At 46.9% G+C, this 21117-nt stretch overlaps 1 protein-coding gene across 8 annotated transcripts in view; it reads left to right on the top strand.

The window, feature by feature from the left end:
* The window catches only part of HEATR3 (HEAT repeat containing 3), a 92685-nt gene that overhangs the window by 12898 nt on the left and 58670 nt on the right, over window positions 1-21117 (top strand). For 7 of the 8 annotated variants that reach the window (XR_013624553.1, XR_013624554.1, XM_068128822.2 and 4 more), the window contains one exon: window positions 14006-14152. The exons of the other annotated variant lie outside the window; for it this stretch is intronic. Coding sequence is in view for 5 of the 7 variants with exons in the window: in XM_068128822.2 (XP_067984923.2) it covers window positions 14006-14152 (147 nt within the window). In the remaining 2 variants the exon portion in view is untranslated. The remainder of the gene's footprint in view (window positions 1-14005; window positions 14153-21117) is intronic. 8 annotated transcript variants of the gene reach the window in all.

Here is a 21117-nt window from a genome sequence, read left to right as displayed (position 1 = left end):
ATAACCGCCGTTTCCTTTCCAACCCCGATAAGAATAATACTACATCACCAGCAAGGTTATAAGTGGATGACAACCACACCCACGGAAGGGCCGAATCCGTAACACTAACCCCAACTTAACCATTACCGGTATATGCGCCCACGGAACAAACCAAGCGGTGGACGGGAACCTTAATTATCTATGTCTTTAAGGCCTCAGCCACACGGTCGAAGACAATGGGAACCATAAGACAGCAGAGTTCCTAGGCCAAACTCAGTAAGTAGCTTGTGCAGTAAACGCTTGGTACAGCCGCAATAGTCCCAGCTGTCTGTGGGGGCTGGTGGAGTAGGGGAGGCGGGGGAGGGAGGGGTTCAACTCAGATGCTATAATCATTCCATCAACTATCCCTTTGCATCGTGGATGAGTGCAATGACCAACACTTGGGGCATGCCAGATTCTCCCTCATCTTGCTCATGGGGATGCCTCCTTGCCATGGTGTTTTACTCCGTTCCAGTGGCAGCTACTTGCTCCTGTTGCTCCTATGCGATACTGTCCACATCCACATTTCTGGCTGCAGGCTCAAACCTTCGATTAGCCAGGGTATCCTTCATTTTTTGCAGCCACATTTTGCACCATGCCTCAAGGTTTTCTTTTTATATCCAGAGTCAAGGCTCATGGAAGAGCGAGAACAAATTATGGATCAGGATGCAACAAAATGAAGAACACCAGAAAGAGAAGGGGGAAATGCCAACAGCAGGGCAGAGGGACAAAATAGATGGAGACAGATAACAAGAGATATGGATGAGGGGTAGGGGAAAATGCAGTCGAGCTGGATAAGGAAACATTTCATGTCAATTTTACCACTTAGTGCTGATAGTACCATGAACTCCTTGCCCATTTCACCACCCAGTGAGGCTACCTTATTCTCCTCCACCACAAATCTAAACATTTACAAATCCTGCAATTTCAAAAACCTGTTTCTAATTTGTGGATGTGCGACATCAAATATGCGCCAGTCTCCCTGCCCAATGCTCTGAATTATTCAGAAATGACAGCGATGTCGGATACTGTTCCTCCAAATGATTACAATCGGTCTTTTTTTTTTTTTTACAGAATTTCTTTTTAAAACAAATCCAGACATCCAAATGAATCCCCATTGATGCCTCCTGTGAATTTATTAGAACGAACAACTTTTTGTCTCTTTGCTTATCTGGAGTTGCTTCCCTTTAAATATAACCAATTGCCTCTGTTCGCCCTGGAGAAAACTTTGGAGAGTGATCATTATCTCGCCTGAATTTTGCTCATGGAGAGCTCTGCTTAATGTTTATCTTCGACTTAGAATCACAAATTAGGCATTGGCATTGCCGAGCAACTCTTAAGGATGCAAAGAAAGTTTTTTTTTTTTTCTTCTTTCTTCTTCTTCTTTCTTCTCTCACAACTTTTGTCATAGTCACATGAAAAAGTAAGTACACCCCATGTAAAGTTTTGACTTTTGCAACATATTTCAACATACAGCTATTTGATCTTCATTTCAACAATATTGATCGATAAAGGTGATATAATACAACAAATATCATGAAACATTTACATTTTGTAGTCCATTGTATAGTTTAAATAAACATAAATGCAAATTTCGCATGTGGAAAAAGTAAGTACACCCTTGGCTCTCATAGGTGGTATTACCCCCTTTGGCAGAAACAACCTCAAGTAGGTGTTTCTTATAACTGTCTACCATTCTCTGACGTAGACTGGGAGAAATTTTTGCCCACTCCTCCATGCAGAATTCTTTCAGCTGTGCGATGTTTGAGGGGTTTCTTGCATGCACAGGTCGTTTCAAATCCCCCCCACAACATCTCGATGGGATTCCGATCCGGGCTTTGACTTCGCCATTCCAGAACCCTCCATTTCTTTCTTTTCAGCCATTCTTTGGTGGATTTACTGGTATGTTTAGGGTCATTGTCATATTGCAAGGTCCACCTTCGGTTGAGCTTCAACTTTCCGACAGATGGCCTCACATTATCCTCAAGCACCCTCTGGTACAATGAAGAATTCATAGTGGATTCTATGATGGTGAGCTGCCCAGACCCTGATGCAGCAGAGCAGCCCCAAACCATAATATTTCCACTGCCATGCTTTACAGTTGGTATCAGGTTCTTGTGGTCAAATGCTGTCTTTGGTTTTCACCAAACATGTCTTCTAGTACTGTGGCCAAATAGCTCTACCTTTGACTCATCTGTCCAGAGCACATTGTTCCAGAAGTACTGGTCTTTGCCTCGGTGTTCATTGGCAAACTTTAGTCTTGCCCTGATGTTCTTTCTGGACAGCAAAGGTTTCCTCCTGGCACACCTCCCATGTAGATCAAATTTGTGCAGCCTCTTTCTAATGGTAGACTCGTGCACTTCATCAACAGTGGCAAGAGCTACCTGTAGGTCCCGTGATGACATTCTTGGGTTCTTAGAGACTTCTTTCAGCATCTTGCGGTCTGCTCTCGGGCTGAACTTGCTGGGGCCGCCTGGCCTGAACAAGTTGGCAGTTGTTTGGAATCTTCTCCACTTGTAGATGATCTTCCGGACAGTCGAATGATTGATTTCAAATTGTTTGGAGATCTTTTTAAATCCCTTCCCAGACTCGTAGGCATGTATAACCTTCTTTCTGAAGGCCTCAGAGAGCTCTTTTGATCGAGGCATGGTGACGCCGCACACTTCAACAACAAAGAGCAAGCCAAACTAAATGTCTGATGTTTAAATAAGACAGGTTCCTCCAAGATCCTCTTTAACGATGTTCTAATCGTTTGCAGCTGAGCTGGTGCACCTTATTCTAATTTCATGTATTTGAAGTAGTGATAAATGTAGGGGTGTACTTACTTTTTCCACATGCGAAATTTGCATTTATGTTCATTTAAATTATACAATGGACTTCAAAATGTAAATGTTTCATGATATTTGTTATATTATATCACCTTTATCTATCAATATTGTTGAAATGAAGATCAAATAGCTGTATGTTGAAATATGTTGAAAAAGTCAAAACTTTACATGGGGTGTACTTACTTTTTCACGTGACTGTATTTACATAAAAATGACTATAGCTGTGGACTGCAAAATATAAAGCGCTTATTCGAATCAATAATTATTGAATGCAACCACAATCCATAATCCACTTCATCAAATATAAAAAGCTCTTTCACAATCCACATCATAAACTATGTAAAGCAGACCCCTTCACTTTTTTACATTTTGTTTTGTTGTGGCCTTATGCTGCAATCGTTTAAATTAATTTTTTCCCCTCATCAATCTGCACTCAATACCCCATAATGACAAAGAGAAAACAGGATTTTAGAAACTTTTTCAAATTTATGAAAAACTGAAATATCACATTGACATAAGTATTCACACCCTTAACTCAGTACTTAGTTGAAGCACCTTTGGCAGCGATTACAGCCTCGAGTTTTCTTGGGTATGACGCGACAAGCTTTGCACACCTGGGTTTGGGGATTTTCTGCCATTCTTCTCTGCAGATCCTCTCAAGCTCTGTCAGGTTGGATGGGGACCGTTGGTGGACAGCCATTTTCAGGTCTCTCCAGAGATGTTTGATTGGGTTCAGGTCGGTGCTCTGGCTGGGCCACTCATGGACCTTCACAGAGTTGTCCCGAAGCCACTCATGCGTTGTATTGGCTGTGTGCTTAGGGTCATTGTCCTGTTGGAAGGTGAACCTTCGGCCCAGTCTGAGGTCCTGAGCGCTCTATTTCAGTTTTTCATTGAGGATACAGTGCATTCAGAAAGTATCAGACCCCTTCACTTTTTTCACATTTTGTTATGTTGCAGCCTTATGCTGAAATCGTTTATATTCATTTTTTCCCTCATCAATCTACACTCAATATCCCATAATGACAAAGAGAAAACAGGATTTTGAAAGTTTTGCAAATTTATTAAAAAGAAAAAAAAAATCTGAAATATCACAGTGACATAAGTATTCAGACCCTTTGCTATGACACTTGAAATTTAGCTCAGGTGCCTCCCATTTCTCTTGATCATCTTTGAGATGTTTCTACACCTTGATTGGAGTCCACCTGTGGTAAATTCAATTGATTGACATGATTTGGAAAGGCACACACCTGTCTACATAAGGTCTCAGCTGACAATGCATATCAGAGCAAAAACCAAGCCATGAGGTTGAAGAGCTCAGAGACAGGATTGTGTCGAGGCACAAATTTGGGGAAGCTTAAAAAAAATTTCTTCTGCATTGAAGGTTCCCAAGAGCACAGTGGCCTCCATAATTCTTGAATGGAAGAAGTTTGGAACAACCAGGACTCTCCCAAGAGCTGGCCGCCCGGCCAACCTGAGCATTCGGGGGAGAAGGGCCTTGGTAAGAGAGGTGACCAAGAACCCGATGGTCACTCTGGCTGAACTCCAGAGATCATGTGTGGAAATGGGAGAAACTTCCAGAAGGACAACCATCACTGCAACACTCCACCGATCTGGGCTTTATGGCAGAGTGGCCAGACGGAAGCCTCTCCTCAGTGAAAGACACATGAAAGCCCACAGAATCTTGTTTCTCACAGTGTGAGAGTCCTTTAGGTGCTTTTTTGCAAACTCCAAGTGCACAGGTGTACTCCATTAGTTAGTTGTTGGATGTTAAGGATCTCACCGTGTCTTCCACAGAGAAGGCGAGCTATCGCCGGCACTGAACAAGTTGTGGCCTGGCATGCTCTTCTCCTCTGCCGTTATATACGTCCTCCTCGGCATCTTTTTCCAGAAGAGCCCTGTCTCGTCACAGTTGAAGATTTGCTGGGGGATGTATCCTTTGGCTTCTATCAGTTCGGCAAAAGTTATAATAAAATCTTCAGCTGCCTTCACATCCGAGCTTGCTGCCTCACCATGCCTGATGACGGAGTGAATGCCGGTCCTCTTATTAAAATTATCAAACCATCCCCGACTGGCTTTGAATGACTCTTCCGATGCCTCGTCCGTTCATGTTCCCGCCGTCTGCTGCACCAAATCCCCGTAAATGTCTCGTGCCTTCTCACAGATGATGCTCTCGGTCACGGTATCTCCTGTGAGCTGCTTCTCCGTCTCTTCGTGGACAGAGGTCCGGAGCTTTGAAATAATCTTAACGCCCTTGGCTGGCGTTATAGCCTTTATCGACTCCTTCTGCTTCAAAATCGTACATATCGTAGAAGTACTACGATCATACTGCCTCGCCAAGTCGACAACACGCACACCTCGCTCATGTTTTTCGACGATTACGTGTTTTATATCCAAGCTCGCTCGCTCGTAACTCAGATCTCGGCTCGCATCACAAAGCAAAAAATCGACCGAGCGACGGCTCGTATCTCGGAAAACTCGTAAGTTGGTGCACTCGTAAGTCAAGGTTTCACTGTATATATAATTATATATATATATATATATATATATATATATATATATATATATATATATATATATATATATATATATATAGTTGTGGTTTTGAGAACCCCTCACTTGTAAATACTTCTAAATAATAACTCTTGTAAATATCCTATCATTTAATAAGGTCGCACCCATAGTTAGTCCATAAGCAACACGTAGGTCACCATAGGACTTTAGTTATTTCCTTAATATGTGTTTCAGATAAGGCTGTGTTCCCAATAGTTGAATCTGCATTGTATTACTGCAATAGCCTCCTCTATGGTTCACCCTCAAAAATCACAAATAAACTCCAATACATTCAGAACTCCGCTGCCCGTCTACTCACCCATTCCCGGACCCGTGACCACATCACCCCCGTCCTTCACAAGCTTCACTGGCTCCCCATCCCCCAGAGAATCCAGTACAAAATCCTCCTCTTGACATACAAACCCTCCATAACCTGGCCCCATCCTACCTGGCTGACCTCCTCTCCAGACGCACTCCCACCCGCAACCTCCGCTCTGCTGGTACCAACCTCCTGACCCCCTCCATCCGGACCAAATTCAGATCCTGGGGGGACAGGGCCTTCTCCATCGCTGCTCCCACCCTCTGGAACTCACTACCTCACACCATCAGAGACTCCTCCTCACTCACCACATTCAAAACATCACTAAAGAGCCACCTGTTCAACACTGCATTCAACATTCAACCCACAGCATTTAACCCCTGACTATCTCTTCTCCTTCTCCCTCCTTTTGCTTTAAATATTTCACTATTGATTCTTGTCTTTTTGCAATTGTTGTTTTCATGTATTGTTATGCATTATGTTTTCCACTCTGTCAAAGCGCCTTTGGGCTTCTGGAAAAGCGCTATCTATCTATAATTCCAGTAATCTCTGTGTGTATGTGTGTGTGTATGTGTGTGTGTATGTGTGTGTGTATGTGTGTGTGTCGTTTGTCTGTGACCGCTGTTTCTCGACAACCACGGGTCCGATATACTTGAAACTTGCCAGGTATATTGCTGGGGACCCGAGGATGTGCCTTTTCAAGGTTTCATATTAATCGGAGAAGTAGTTACCGAGCTATGGCGATTTATTTACCAAACTCCGCAAGCCGTTCGCTTTGGACCAAACCATTTCATGTAAATAGAGGGGGGGGGGGGGGGGGGATTGTCACCGTACTCGCAAGCCGTTCGCTTTGGCTTTGCGAATGGACCAAACCATTTCATGTAAATAGAGGGGGGGGGGGGGGGTTGTCACCGTACTCGCAAGCCGTTCGCTTTGGCTTTGCGAATGGACCAAACCATTTCATGTAAATAGAGGGGGGGGATATAATTTTAGATATATATATATATAGTACGGGCATGCCCTAGTACAAAATAAATGAATTATTATTATTATTATTATTATTATTAATTAAATAAGATAGGTCCTTTTCAATTCCATTCATTTTGCGGCTTGACTCTCCAAATTCTATTACGCGCCTTTTGTTAGCAGCGTTCGCTGCCTCGCTGAGCTTCCGCCCAAGCGCCGCCATTACGCACGCGGTCAAGCTTGTAGAAGAAGGGGGCGGAGCGCCCAGAACGAGGCGTGGCCCTGTTAGGGGCGGAGCCGGTGAGCCCTCGCTAACCAACCAGGGCTGAGGTGAGCTCACCGGTGGGCGGAGTGCGAGAGTACGCGGCTTGATTTCAAAGCGCACTATATCGGCGCAAGCGCGGCGCCTTTACAGAGAGAAGTGCTGAGAGGAGGAGGTGCGAAGAGAGAGACGTGGGGGTGCCCTCATTGCTGCAATAGGCTGAGGCCCTCTAGACCCCTATTGTTGCCGGTTGTTGAGCTCGTTTGTACCAGATGCGCGAGGAATCATAAGCGGCGCTGAACACCTGAGAAGCTGAGTAAGGAGGTCACGAGCGGAGAACTGCGAATGCGGATTTGCGAAGGACTACCGCGCCCCTCCCCCCCGCCATATGTAAGGTCCGATCCCGCGCCAGCGACACGGAAGCTGCCTCCCATTCTTCAGCCTGGATCGGAGCCGGACCTCAACGCCCTACCATCTGCCTGGACCTTCCTCCCCTACCATCTGCCTGGACCTTCCTCCCCTACCATCTGCCTGGACCTTCCTTCCCTACCACTACCCTCCCGTGTAGGTCTGTCTGTTTGTCCTGGGGTTAAGTAAGACTGTATAGATAAGCTTGCTCTGTGTCCTGATTCTTCTTCTTCTTCTTGTACATTCTTCCCTTTCATTTCCTCTTCTTTGGTTTTTGTAATAAATCCTTTGTTCTTCCTTACCTTTTGGTTTCCTCTCCATTCGATCGTCTTCGTCCTTTCTCTCCATTGAGTACCTGTGGCACGATTTGGGAAACCGCTCAGGATCGGGTTAAGTCCTTTGTTAATGGCTCGGGCTTCGGATTGCTAAACCGCTCGGCAATTTCCATCTTGTCCGCGGTCTGAGCGGGAGTTATCTCCCTGCTTTGCGGTCGGATTGGCCCTCAGGTATTTGGGACTCCATTGACCAATCACCCTGGCCAATCTCGACCGGAAAGGAGCGTTATAATTTCCAGGATCGGGGGACGGCCAGCTTAAAAGACAGGGGGATTATAACCCCCCCCTTGGTAAGGGGAGCGCCGACCCCGAATCCGCAACAATTGGTGTCTGGGAGTGGGATTGGACCCGAACCAAATTTTATTAACATCTGAAAAAGATTTGGTCGAAATTACGAGAGGCCGAAATTTTATTAAAACATCCAAATTAAAATCGTGCCATGGATGATCAAGGCGATCGGATGCCGGTGGGGGGAGAGAGAAGAAGGGTTAGAGTCAACCCAGGACCCCAGGGAAGAAGTGGGAGTAATGGAAGAGGGGGTTGCAGGCACACAAAATGACGGCGGCAGCCGAGCCCACGGCACCAGTAGACTGGGGCCTATTTGTGACCCACATGACGGCCTTTATGGTCAAAACGGAAGATAGCTTCAAGGGAATGGAAAATAGAATGGGTGAGCAATTCGGAAGCCAAATTGGGGGGTTGAGGAATGAATTGGGAGACCAAATTGGGGGGTTGAGGAATTAATTGGGAGGTCAAATAGGGGGGTTAGAAGGAAAATTGGGGGCTCGATTGGAGGACGTGAGTAGCGAAATGAACGAGGGGTTAAAGAGGGTGAAAAGCAAGATGGACACCCGGGAAAATCAAATGAAAAGAATGAAGGACGGGTTAACGGGGTTTGAAAACAGAGTGGGTGGCCAGATAAAAGCATTGGGGAGAGACATTGACCGCAGATCGGGTGAAAAGGTTGCGGGGGTACGCGACGAGGTAGCGCGACTTGAGGAACGCGGGTTGAGCGAAGTTGAGAAAAGCAAAGTCACGTTGACGAGTATAGAAATCGCGACACAGGGTATGGGGAAGCCGGCGACCGCCGAAGTAGAGAATTTGATTTTATTAGCGCCAGCGGTCGTCGAGGGAAAAGAAATTAAGGAAAAAGAAATGGTGGAAATTGGGTCGGAAGAGACGGCAGAGATAGAAATTAAATCGAGGGAAGAAATGGAATATGCTCAAAGTCTGAATTCGCATTGTGATGCCGTGCTTAACCCCAATGAAAGTTTGCAGGTGTTGGAGCGAAGAAGAGGAAGCGCCAGGGTGAGTAGGTCGGTATATGGCACGAAAAGACTTTTCGGAAAAGTGTTTGGCGCAAAAGGAATTTTAGCGCGCTTGGGATTCCAGCGTACCCCAGGCGCGTGTGGAAGGTCCGTGGTGCGCTGTGTGAATGGAAATGGCGCCGGAGCGCGAGTATGACACGGAGAGTGAGAATGAATGCACGACAGAGTGTGATAGTGGGAGTGATTGTGATACAGAGAGTGAGTTGGTTGTGGAGTGTGTGCGAGAATGCACACCTGAGTTGGTTGTGGAGCGCGTGATTGGGTGTGTGACAGGGGATTGCACACCTGTGGGTAGGTGTGCGGTGAGCGGGTGTGCAAGAGTGCACACCCGTGAGTTACGGAGTACTAACGGGGGCGAGGTGTGCAACCGAGGAGTGGTGTGTAACAGAGAGTGCGGTGATGAGAGTGCAGGGAATGTATGGGTTGTATGAGAGGCATTGGAGCGCCGAGATGTACGAGTGTAGAACGGAACGCGTGGTGTGAGAATGCAATCCGAGCATCGACGTTAACCGGGACAGCGTTCAGGCTGACGTTTAGCCGACGTGAGCTCTCGGGGCGTGGTGCGCTTTGTGTGCTGCGGTGACCGGCGGGGATCGTGGCCGAGTCGCTCCTGCACGGAGTGCCGTGCACGATTCGGGCCGGGCTCCGCCCTGCACGGTCGGTGCCGCGCTTTGTTAGGCAAAGCGATCGGCCCGGTTCGAGGGGAAGGAGAAGGGTTCGGAGCAGCGTCCCCTTGTGGTATGCGGGGCTCCGGCCGGGCAAGGCTGGGCCATCGCACTTGGGAGCGCAAGGCCTTGTGCCAAGATGGTGCCTGGAGTCTTGGCCCGACAAAACCTCCTCCCCAGAATCGTAAATGCCGGACGGACCCACCCTACAGTAGACAGACCATCGCATACATTGCTCGGTTTTTCGAAACCGAGCTGTAAAAATGCATTTCCCCGAGAGGCTCAGAGTAGTGACTGGATTAGAAATAGTGATGGCGAATGGTATACGGTGTCAAGGGATGGTAGATCGACCATCCCTCACATCGTACCTTTGGGCACATGATCTATAGTTTATGGGGTTTTGGCTGTACAAACTAGCCCGGGAGGGTTAGGATAATGATTAGGGATCTAGGAAATGACCGTAGGTAACTAGATTTAGGTAGCGACATTATACCTGTAGTGGGGATTCATTAGATTAGATTAGATCATTAGATTAGATGATGCTATGCGTTTGTAGTGAGAGTGATGAAATGACGATTTGAACGAGAGTATTTGTGGTGAGCATGATGAATGGCATTGCGTTGAGTGGATTGACTTGCAAGGTGTGCAAGTGGAGAAGTACAGGTGTATGGAGAATGGTTGTGTGGAATAGATGGTATGGAATAAATAGTATGGAATGGATGGTGTGGAGTTGGTAGTGTGGAATATGTGGAGTGGAGTATATGGTGCGAAGGAGTGGATGGGGAAAGGATGGACCCCTTCACGAATACCCGGGAGGGTAGTTTAAAAGTAGGTAGAGGGAGTAGGTAAATTGTGGTTGGATATTGACATCTGTGGTGCGAGAGTCGCAGAGTACTGTTGTGATTGGTGCATGAGTAAAGTGTAATGGCTGGGCGTGTGGCCTGTTAGTGAGAATGGTTAAATGGGCACTCCGCCACTGTTAGTCTGTCGGCCAGGTGAGGCCGCAGGTAGGCTCTGGGAGCCAGTTAGTGTTCAATGGGGCCCGAGGATCCAGAGGAGGACCCAGGTAGCCCGACGCCAGAGAGGGCGGTAGTGGGGTAAGGGAGCCAGAGGGCCTTCCCTAGGTTAGGGTGAGGAGCAGGTAAGCTCGGGTGGCGACGTACAGTGGCGGAGGTGTACAGGTGAGCGGACCTGCTGGTGAGCCACACGACCCAGCCCCGAAATTGTGCGAGGGCACAGGGGGAAAGAATCGGGGGAGTGAGACCCCAAATTTGGTGAGCGCCACAGTATGTTCAATGGGAATTGGTTTTTAGAACCGCATAGAGTAAAGTGGCCAATGGTTTTGCAGGGAAAGACCCCGGGTAGTGTAAAAAAATAAAAGCCCACCGTTTAGAGGCCATTTTAAAGTTAATGTGTGTTAATTAATGTGTTAATGGGTAGTGTAAAGTGTGTTAATGTCATTTAGAAGGTAGTTAGGAGAAAATCTCTTCGCACCATCCGCATCCACTCACCCAAGGTGACAGTACTCCACACCATCTTTTTGCAGATGTTTGGGAATGGTAAGACGCATCATGACGTGGGGGTGACATTGTGTTTGTGATTCCATCTCTTCCTCCTTAGGAGGGATTGATGATGAATTTGGAACTGGAGGGAAATATGGGGGACGAGACAGTAGAGACGAATTTGTAAATGGTGTAAATACGGGGAGGGGCAAGGGGTAGTGTAGGTGACATGGGGGGTGACGAACGGCAGGGACGAGCTTTCTCAGCTCGCTCTCCCGCGCTCTCCATGTTGCATTATCTCGTATTAATGTGTACCCTTGCGCTCTTGCCCGCTGCCTTGCTTGTCCTCCTTCCCCCACTCATGGACTTGTTTTATTGGGCCCGGGGGGAGTGCGCAGGTGACTGCAGTTGTGTGCCCGCACCTCCGCTGCCTCCGGCCTGCACTGGTACACCACTTATGGACCACACGTTCTGTGGCATAACACCACATATGGACCCCACGTTTTGGGGCCTGGCACCTCTGCTGGGGACCGGCCACTGTGGCCAGCGGTATCTGGTTGTGGACCACTGTTCTCAAAGTGGCATCCATGCCATGCAGGTGGACCACCGGAGTTGGGCCTGCTGGCCATAAATAAAGAGCGGACACGATCGGTGCACTCTTATTATAAATAGGCAGCAAGCATGAAGATCAAGATCAACCAGAACCAACGGCCCAGCAGAGAAGACATCCCATCATCATTGCTTATTATTTTAAAATGTGTTTTGTGCATTTTTTGGTTATGGTGCTTTTGGTGCATTTTTATGATTGATGCATGTGGGTGCTTGTGGTATGGTGTATCAGTGCAGTGCAGTGTGGCAATGAGTTTCCACTTTTCAAAAGTTCTGCTTTTGTCTCCCAAAAGACAAGTCCTGGGTTCAAGTTGTAAGTAATCAAAATAGTAGTCTTGTAAATAATGCTCCCCACCGGCTTGATGTGTAGTTTCAAAACCATTCCGCAATTCGGTTAGTCTGTGGGCATGAGTTTGTTCGGTCGAATGCAACGCAGCAGGCGGGACATACTTAATTGTTAAAACTGTCGCATTCAGGGTGAGGTTAAAAGTAGAGGGTTACTACACCTGAGTGTCACATTAAGTTAAAGTTTTGTCGGCACAGGATGTGCCTCGAGGAAAGGAGGGTGCAGTGTTGCGATTTTGAGAACCCCTCACTTGTAAATACTTCTAAATAATAATTCTTGTAAATATCCTATCATTTAATAAGGTTGCACCCATAGCTAGTCCATAAGCAACACGTATGTCACCATAGGACTTTAGTTATTTCCTTAATATGTGTTTCAGATAAGGCTGTGTTCACAATAGTTGAATCTGCGTTGTATTAATTAAATAAGATAGGTCCTTTTCAATTCCATTCATTTTGCGGCTTTTCTCTCTCCAAATTCTATTACGCGCCTTTTGTTAGCAGCGTTCGCTGCCTCGCTGAGCTTCCGCCCAAGCGCTGCCATTACGCACGCGGTCAAGCTTGGAGAATAAGGGGGCGGAGGGCCCAGAACGAGGCGTGGCCCTGTTAGGGGCGGAGCCGGTGAGCCCTCGCTAACCAACCAGGGCTGAGGTGAGCTCACCGGTGGGTGGAGTGCGAGAGTACGTGGCTTGATTTCAAAGCGCACTATATCAGCGCAAGCGCGGCACCTTTACAGAGAGAAGTGCTGAGAGGAGGAGGTGCTCGCATTGCCGCAATAGGCTGAGGTCCTCTAGACCCCTATTGTTGCCGGTTGTTGAGCTCGTTTGTATCAGATGCGCGAGGAATCATTAAGCGGGGCTGAACACCTGAGAAGTTGAGTAAGGAGGTCACGAGCGGAGAACTGCACATACGGACGTGCGAAGGACTACCCCTCCGCCCCCCGCCATATGTAAGGTCCGATCGTGCGCCAGCGACACACAAGCTGCCTCCCATTCTTCAGCCTGGACCGGAGCTGGACCTCAACGCCCTACCATCTGCCTGGACCTTCCTCCCCTACCATCTGCCTGGACCTTCCTCCCCTACCACTACCCTCCCATGTAAGTCTGTCTGTTTGTCCTGGGGTTAAGTAAGACTGTATAGATAAGCTTGCTCTGTGTCCTGCTTCTTCTTCTTCTTGTACATTCTTCCCTTTCGTTTCCTCTTTGTTGGTTGTTGTAATAAATCCTTTGTTCTTCCTTACCTTTTGGTTTCCTCTCCATTCGATCATCTTCGTCCTTTCTCTCCATTGAGTACCTGTGGCACGATTTGGGAAACCGCTCAGGATCGGGTTTAGTCCTTTGTTAATGGCTCGGGCTTCGGATTGCTAAACCGCTCGGCAATTTCCATCTTGTCCGCGGTCCGAGCGGGAGTTATCTCCCTGCTTTGCAGTCGGATTGGCACTCAGGTATTTGGGACTCCATTGACCAATCACCCTGGCCAATCTCGACCGGAAAGGAGCGTTATAATTTCCAGGATCGGGGGACGGCCAGCTTAAAAGACAAGGGGATTAACCCCCCCTCCCCCCCCCCCCTTGGTAAGGAGAGCGCCGACCCCGAATCCGGAACAATATATATATATATATATATATATATATATATATATATATATATATATAAATATTTATATTAATATTTATATACATATATATATATATATAAATATTTATATACATATATTAATATTTATATATATATATTAATATATGTATATATTAATATATTAATTAATTAATTATATATAAATTTTTCAGATGGAGTGGTTGTTTGTGTTTTCTAAATAGTACTCTCTACCACCTTCTTTTCTTTTTTCCTTGTTCCTCACAATGGACCAGCTCACTGCTTGAACACTGTGACTGAGGATAACCCTGAATTGGTGGCGTCCATTTCACCAGAATCCTTGGTGTTGCTTGAAGCTTACCTTACACCACAGGACACTGACAAGCAATTGACTCACTTTCTGCTGCTTAGCCTCATAATGGGTAATGAGCTTTGCATGTTTCATCATATTAATTTTGTGTGAAAGGAATGTGTGTTCGTGCTTGTTCATCGCAGCAGGGAAAAAAAAAATTATTTCAGGATATTTCTATTGTCGCCAAGCTCTTGGATATGTTAACTAGATTTTCTAATAGGTTAACAGATAACTGAATGATACTATGATGATCATTTGCCGATGTTTATTTATTTCCTTATTTCTACAATCTTTATTTCCTCTTAAATTATTTTCAACTCTTTCAGGTAAAACATGATATTCTGGGAGAATATTGTATGAGGGCGATCTGGTTGTTGTGGAGAGTGGGTGGGAGATGCAGGAAGTACAGTCACGTGAAAAAGTAAGTACACCCCATGTAAAGTTTTGACTTTTTCAACATATTTCAACATACAGCTATTTGATCTTCATTTCAACAATATTGATAGATAAAGGTGATATAATATAACAAATATCATGAAACATTTACATTTTGTAGTCCATTGTATAATTTAAATAAACATAAATGCAAATTTCGCATGTGGAAAAGGTAAGTACACCCTTGGCTCTAATAATAATAATAATAATAATTCATTTATTTTGTATAGCGCTTTTCATGAAGCCCAAAGACGCTTTGACAGAGTGCAAAACATAATGGATAACAAAACATGAAAATAACAATTGCAAAAAGACAAGAATCAATAGGGAAATATTTAAAGCAAAAGGAGGGAGAAGGAGAAGTGATAGTCAGGGGTTAAATGCTGTGGGTTGAATGTTGAATGCAGTGCTGAACAGGTGGGTCTTGAGTGATGTTTTGAATGTGGTGAGTGAGGAGGAGTCTCTGATGGTGTGAGGTAGTGAGTTCCAGAGGGTGGCAGCAGCGATGGAGAAGGCCCTGTCCCCCCAGGATCTGAATTTGGTCCGGATGGGGGGGGGGGGGGGGGGGGTCAGGAGGTTGGTACCAGCAGAGCGGAGGTTGCGGGTGGGAGTGTGTCTGGAGAGGAGGTCAGCCAGGTAGGATGGGGCCAGGTTATGGAGGGCTTTGTAGGTCAAGAGGAGGATTTTGTACTGGATTCTCTGGGAGATGGGGAGCCAGTGAAGCTTGTAAAGGACGGGGGTGATGTGGTCGCGGGTCCGGGAATGGGTGAGTTGACGGGCAGCGGAGTTCTGAATGTATTGGAGTTTATTGGTGATTGTTGAGGGTGAACCATAGAGGGGGCTATTGCAGTAGTCCAGACGGGAGGTGATGAAGGCGTGGATGAGGGTTTCTGCAGCCGTGGAGGAGAGGGATGAGCGGAGACGGGCGATGTTTTTCAGGTGAAAGAAGGCTGTCTTTGTGATCTGTTTATTGTATTTGTCGAAGGAGAGGGTTTGGTCAAAGATGACGCCAAGATTCCGGATGAGAGGGGAGGTGGATACTGGGATACCGTCGATGTTGAGGGCAAAGTTATGGGTGGATTTTGTGAGCGTTTTTGGGCCAATGATGATTATTTCAGATTTATCACAGTTAAGTTTGAGGAAGTTGATTTGAAGCCAGGATTTTATTTCAGAGATGCAGTTTGTCAGGATAGAGTGGGTGTCGGTGGAGACGGACTTGGTGGAGATGAAAAGCTGGATGTCATCGGCGAAGCAGTGGAATTGGAGACCATGACGGCGGATTAAGTGACCGAGGGGGGACAGGTGAAGGATGAAGAGGAGGGGGCCAAGAACTGAACCTTGGGGGACACCTTGGGGGAGGGGAGCAGTGGGGGATTTGCAGTTATTGATGGAGATGAACTGGCGTCTGTCAGAGAGGTATGATTTAATCCAAGAGAGGGCAGTGCCGGTAACGTTAAAGGTGGATTCAAGTCGGGTGAGGAGGATGGTGTGATCGATGGTGTCAAAGGCAGCGCTGAGGTCGAGGAGGACGAGAATGTTGAGGTTGCCAGCGTCAGAGGAGAGGAGAAGGTCGTTGGTGATTTTGAGGAGAGCAGTTTCAGTACTGTGGTTGGAGTGGAATCCGGATTGGAATGTTTCATACAGGTTATTGGCAGAGAGGTGATGTTTCAGTTGAGCGGCTACAGCGCGTTCCAAAACTTTTGACAGAAAGGGTAGGTTGGAGATGGTTCTGAAGTTATTTAGGGTGTCAGGGTTTAGTCCAGGTTTTTTCAGAATGGGGGTAACAGCAGCAATTTTGAGGGATGGTGGGACGATGCCTGTAGACAGGGAGGAGTTTATTGTTGCAATGATAAGTGGAGAGAGAGCAGGGAGGGAGGTCTTGACAAAGCTGGAGGGGATGGGGTCAAGAGTGCAGGTGGCAGTTTTCATTTCTATGAGGAGTTCAGAGAGGTCAGTCGGGGAGACAGGGGAGAATTGAGACAGGGGAAGGCAGGATAAGGGGGAGCAGGTGGTTGGAGGGGGAGCGGGTGCGGCGGTGGTCAAGCTGTTGTAGATGTCAATTTTGCGTTGGAAGAAAGAAAGGAAGGAGATGCAGTTGTCTACTGTGAATGACTGGGTGGTGGTGTCCAGGGGGCGGAGGAGTTTGTCTATTGTCGAGAAGAGTGCTTTTGGGTTTCCGGAGCCAGAGTGGATAATTTGAGAGTAGTAGGCGGAGCGGGCGTGGGAGAGGGCATCTTTGTAGTGTTGTAGGCTTGGGAGTGAACTGTGAGACCTGTTTTATTGCGGAGTCTTTCAAGTTGGCGAGCACGAGTTTTCATCAGGCGGAGTTCAGGGGTAAACCAGGGAGCAGAATGGGTGAAAGAAACTGTTTTGGTACAGGCGCAAGCTGGTCAAGGCAGGAGGAGAGAGTGTGGTTGTAGTAGTCAGTGAGGTCGGAAGGGGTGTGGAGGTCAATGAAGGGAGAAGTGGACATTTTTTCAGAGAGGGTGGATGAGAATGAGGTATGTGAAAGAGCGTTTAGCTTACGGAAGTTGATAGTGCGATAATGTCTTGGTGTTGGGGTGGGGATGTTGATGGTCATAGTGATGGCTAAGTGGTCAGAGAGGGTGAGGTCGGAGCCAGAGAGATGGTGCAAATTAATCCAGTGGAGCAGACAAGGTCCAAAATGTGACCACGGATATGCGTAGGAAAGTTGACATGTTGAGTGAGGTTAAAGCAGGTGAGTAAATCAGTGAAGTCAGTGGTTATTGTGGAGTCAGTGGAGTCCATGTGGATATTGAATTCACCGAGGAGGATTGAGGGGGAGAGGGAACATAGCTGGGTCAGAAAGTCGGAGAAGTCAGACAGGAATAATGGGTGTGGTTTGGGAGGGCGGTAGACGACAGCCATGACTGACTGCGTGCGACCAGAGAGTTGAAAAGCCAGGTGTTCAAAGGATGAGGCGATGGGGATGAGGCTGGTCCTGATGTCTTGACGGTGGAAAACGGCAATTCCACCACCTCGGCCCTCCGAGCGTGGTTTATTGATGTAGGAATATCCATTGGGTGTGGTGAGGTTGAGTGTGTAGTAGTCCAGTGGTTGTTGCCAGGTTTCGGTGAGACAGAGAAAGTCCAGTTTGTTATCCAGGATGTAGTTGTTGAGGATGAGGCATTTGTTGTTGAGGGACCGGGTGTTGAACAGGGTGAGCTTGATGTTGTTTTGAACAGCGGGGATGAATTCAAGTGATTTAGCCAGGGTTCGCAGGCAGGAGGTACGATTTTGTGCGTTGCCGTGACTAGGTGCGCTGGGACGAAGAGTGAGAGTGCGCTGAGCCGACCAGAGGACGGGGATGGAGTGACCTGATTGTACATATACAAACTTACGACCAGAGCCATGGTGAATGTACCTGGGTCGTCGGAGGAGTCCATTTGATTTGATGGCAGAGATGCATGATGGGGTGGAGCGGGTATTGAGCAGAAGGAGCCTTGTGGCGGAGTACCGCAGAGCCATGCCAGGCAGGAGCGGAGAGGCGAGCACGAGGCCAAGGTTGAGGAGGTGAAACAATGGTCCCAACGCATGGGAACAGGCCCAAGGAAAAGAAGGAGACGAAGGAGCCAGGTAGGTGAAGCCAGGAGCAGAGTCTGGACCAAGCAGAGGGCAGACAGGAGCAAAGAGACGATCACGAGGCCAAGGTTGATCACGGCAAAGCGGGAAATGCAGCGGCAATCAACCGCCGCCGCTACAAATCAAGATCACGGTGGGAAAACCGCCGCCACACCGCTGCGAAGGACACAACCCACGAGAGCGTGCCCGAGGAAACAGCGAGCAGGCGAAGGAGCCGGGTAGGCGAAGCAGGGAGCTTAGCCGGGACTATGCGGAGGGCAGACTCGATGGCCAAAAAATCCGCACGACCACCAAAAAAGCAAGCAACTGACAGTGGCCCAGTCGAAGAAGCGGCGAGCATGTGACACCTGCGTCCTCTTCAGACCGGACCGGAAGCGGCATGATCCGCATAATAGGTGGTATTTCCCCCTTTGGCAGAAACAACCTCAGTAGGCGTTTCTTATAACTGTCTACCAGTTTCTGACATCGACTGGGAGAAATTTTTGCCCACTCCTCCATGCAGAATTGTTTTAGCTGTGCGATGTTTGAGAGGTTTCTTGCATGCACAGCTCGTCTCAAATCCCCCCACAACATCTCGATGGGATTTAGATCCGGGCTTTGACTTGGCTATTCCAGAACCCTCCATTTCTTTCTTTTCAGCCGTTCCTTGGTGGATTTATTGGTATGTTTAGGGTCATTGTCATGTTGCAAAGGTCCACCTTCGGTTGAGCTTCAACTTTCCGACAGATGGCCTCACATTATCCTCAAGCACCCTCTCGTACAATGAAGAATTAATAGTGGATTCTATGATGATGAGCTGCCCAGGCCCTGATGCAGCAAAGCTGCCGCAAACCATAATATTTCCACCACCATGCTTTACAGTTGGTATCAGGTTCTTGTGGTCAAATGCTGTCTTTGGTTTTCGCCAAACATGTCTTCTGGTACTGTGGCCAAATAGCTCTACCTTTGACTCATCTGTCCAGAGCACATTGTTCCAGAAGTGCTGGTCTTTGCCTCGGTCGGTGTTCATTGGCAAACTTTAGTCTTGCCCTGATGCTCTTTCTGGACAGCAAAGGTTTCCTCCTGGCACATCTCCCATGTAGATAAAATTTGTGCAGCCCCTTTCTAATGGTAGACTCGTGCACTTTGACATCAACAGTGGTAAGAGCTACCTGTTGGTCCCGTGATGACATTCTGGGTTCTTCGAGACTTCTTTCAGTATCTTGCGGTCTGCTCTCGGCTGAACTTGCTGGGGCGGCCTGGCCTGAACAAGTTGGCAGTTGTTTGGAATCTTCTCCAATTGTAGATGATCTTCTGGACAGTCGAATGATTGATTTCAAATTGTTTGGAGATCTTTTTAAATCCCTTCCCAGACTCGTTGGCATCTATAACCTTCTGTCTGAAGGCCTCAGAGAGCTCTTTTGATCTAGGCATGGTGATGCCACACACTTCAACAACAAAGAGCAAACCAAACTAAATGTCTGAGATTTAAACAAGACAGGTTCTTCCAAGATCCTCTTTAACAATGTTCTAATCATTTGCACCTGAGCTGGTGCACCTGATTCTAATTTTAGGTATTTGAAGTAGTGATAAATGTAGGGGTGTACTTACTTTTTCCACATGCGAAATTTACATTTATGTTTATTTAAATAATACAATGGACTACAAAATGTAAATGTTTCATGATATTTGTTATATTATATCACCTTTATCTATCAATATTGTTGAAATGAAGACAATATAGCTGTATGTTGAAATATGTTGAAAAAGTCAAAACTTTACATGGGGTGTACTTACTTTTTCAAGTGACTGTACCTGGGCAGAGGAAGGAGGCATTTGAGAAACATGGGCTGAAAATTAGCATGGAGAATACGAAGGTTATGTGGGTGGGGCAGCAGAGTAAATAAATGAATATCATATTAGGGGGGAAGGAGATCAGACAGGGAAATATGTTTCAGTATTTGGAGGGGGGACGGACGAAATAGTAATCGGGGATGGGGAGGCAGAGGTGTGGAGGAGGATTCAGGTGGGTGTGAATGCATGGAGGTGGGTGGAGGGATTAATGGCAGACAGAAATATTTCAAGGAGATTGAAAGGAAAGGTTCAACAGTCGTGCGTATTGCTGGCCTGCCTTTACGGTTTGGAAATGGTGACACTGACAGAGACAACAACAGACGCTGCAAGTTTGCGAGAACAACTGGGTCAGGAGGATTGCGTGAGTGAAGAGGGTGGATATAAAGAGAATGGATGAACTCGGGGAGGAGATTAGTGTGCAGATGAGCTTTATGGGGAGATTGGTGAAATGCCAGCTGAGATGGGCTCAACACGGCGTGGATGGGGGAAGAGTGTGGCAAAGAGTGGATAGGTTGAGGGAATAAGGTAGGAGGAAAAGAGGTAGACCACAGTTGAGATGTGAGGATTGTGTGAGGAGGGATATCAATAAGGTGGGGTAGTCAGGGCCCTTTGGGATATTTTGGTTCAAATTCTTCCAAAAGCATCAAATTTGGCGCAGATGTTGCCCATGCCATACTCTTTCGATTTTTGACGGGCGCCAAGGGCGGTATGATCCGGGGACCATACCGGTCCATCCCGCCATGTCACCTGACCTATGACGTCATAATTAGGATATGCATCCAATCACATGGCGTACTATAAGTGGTCAAAGTTCAAAATGAATCGATCGAAAAATGAAGGCAGGGATCCATTTTTAAGGTTTTCATAAAATCCAATATGGCCGCCAGGTCACATGACCTATGACGTCATATTTATGACGTGTATACAATCATGTATACATGAACCCGGATCATGATCGCACAAAAATTAAACACAAGGATATGGCATACAGTTCATAAAACATCAAAATCCGTAGCTTTGTAATTAGACTTATGAACTGCATATGCCTGAAAATTAGGAAATAGACCTGTAAATATTTCCTCTAATTGTCAAAAATAAGGTCAGAGTTCGATTACCCAACCCAGAAACATAAAATGGTGAACCTCGCGTAAATCTTGACAAAAA

The sequence above is a fragment of the Myxine glutinosa genome, chromosome 9 (assembly GCF_964187855.1).
Source record: "Myxine glutinosa chromosome 9, kmMyxGlut1.1, whole genome shotgun sequence".
Lineage (NCBI taxonomy): Eukaryota > Metazoa > Chordata > Myxini > Myxiniformes > Myxinidae > Myxine > Myxine glutinosa.
This window is presented reverse-complemented; position numbering and strand designations above follow the sequence as displayed.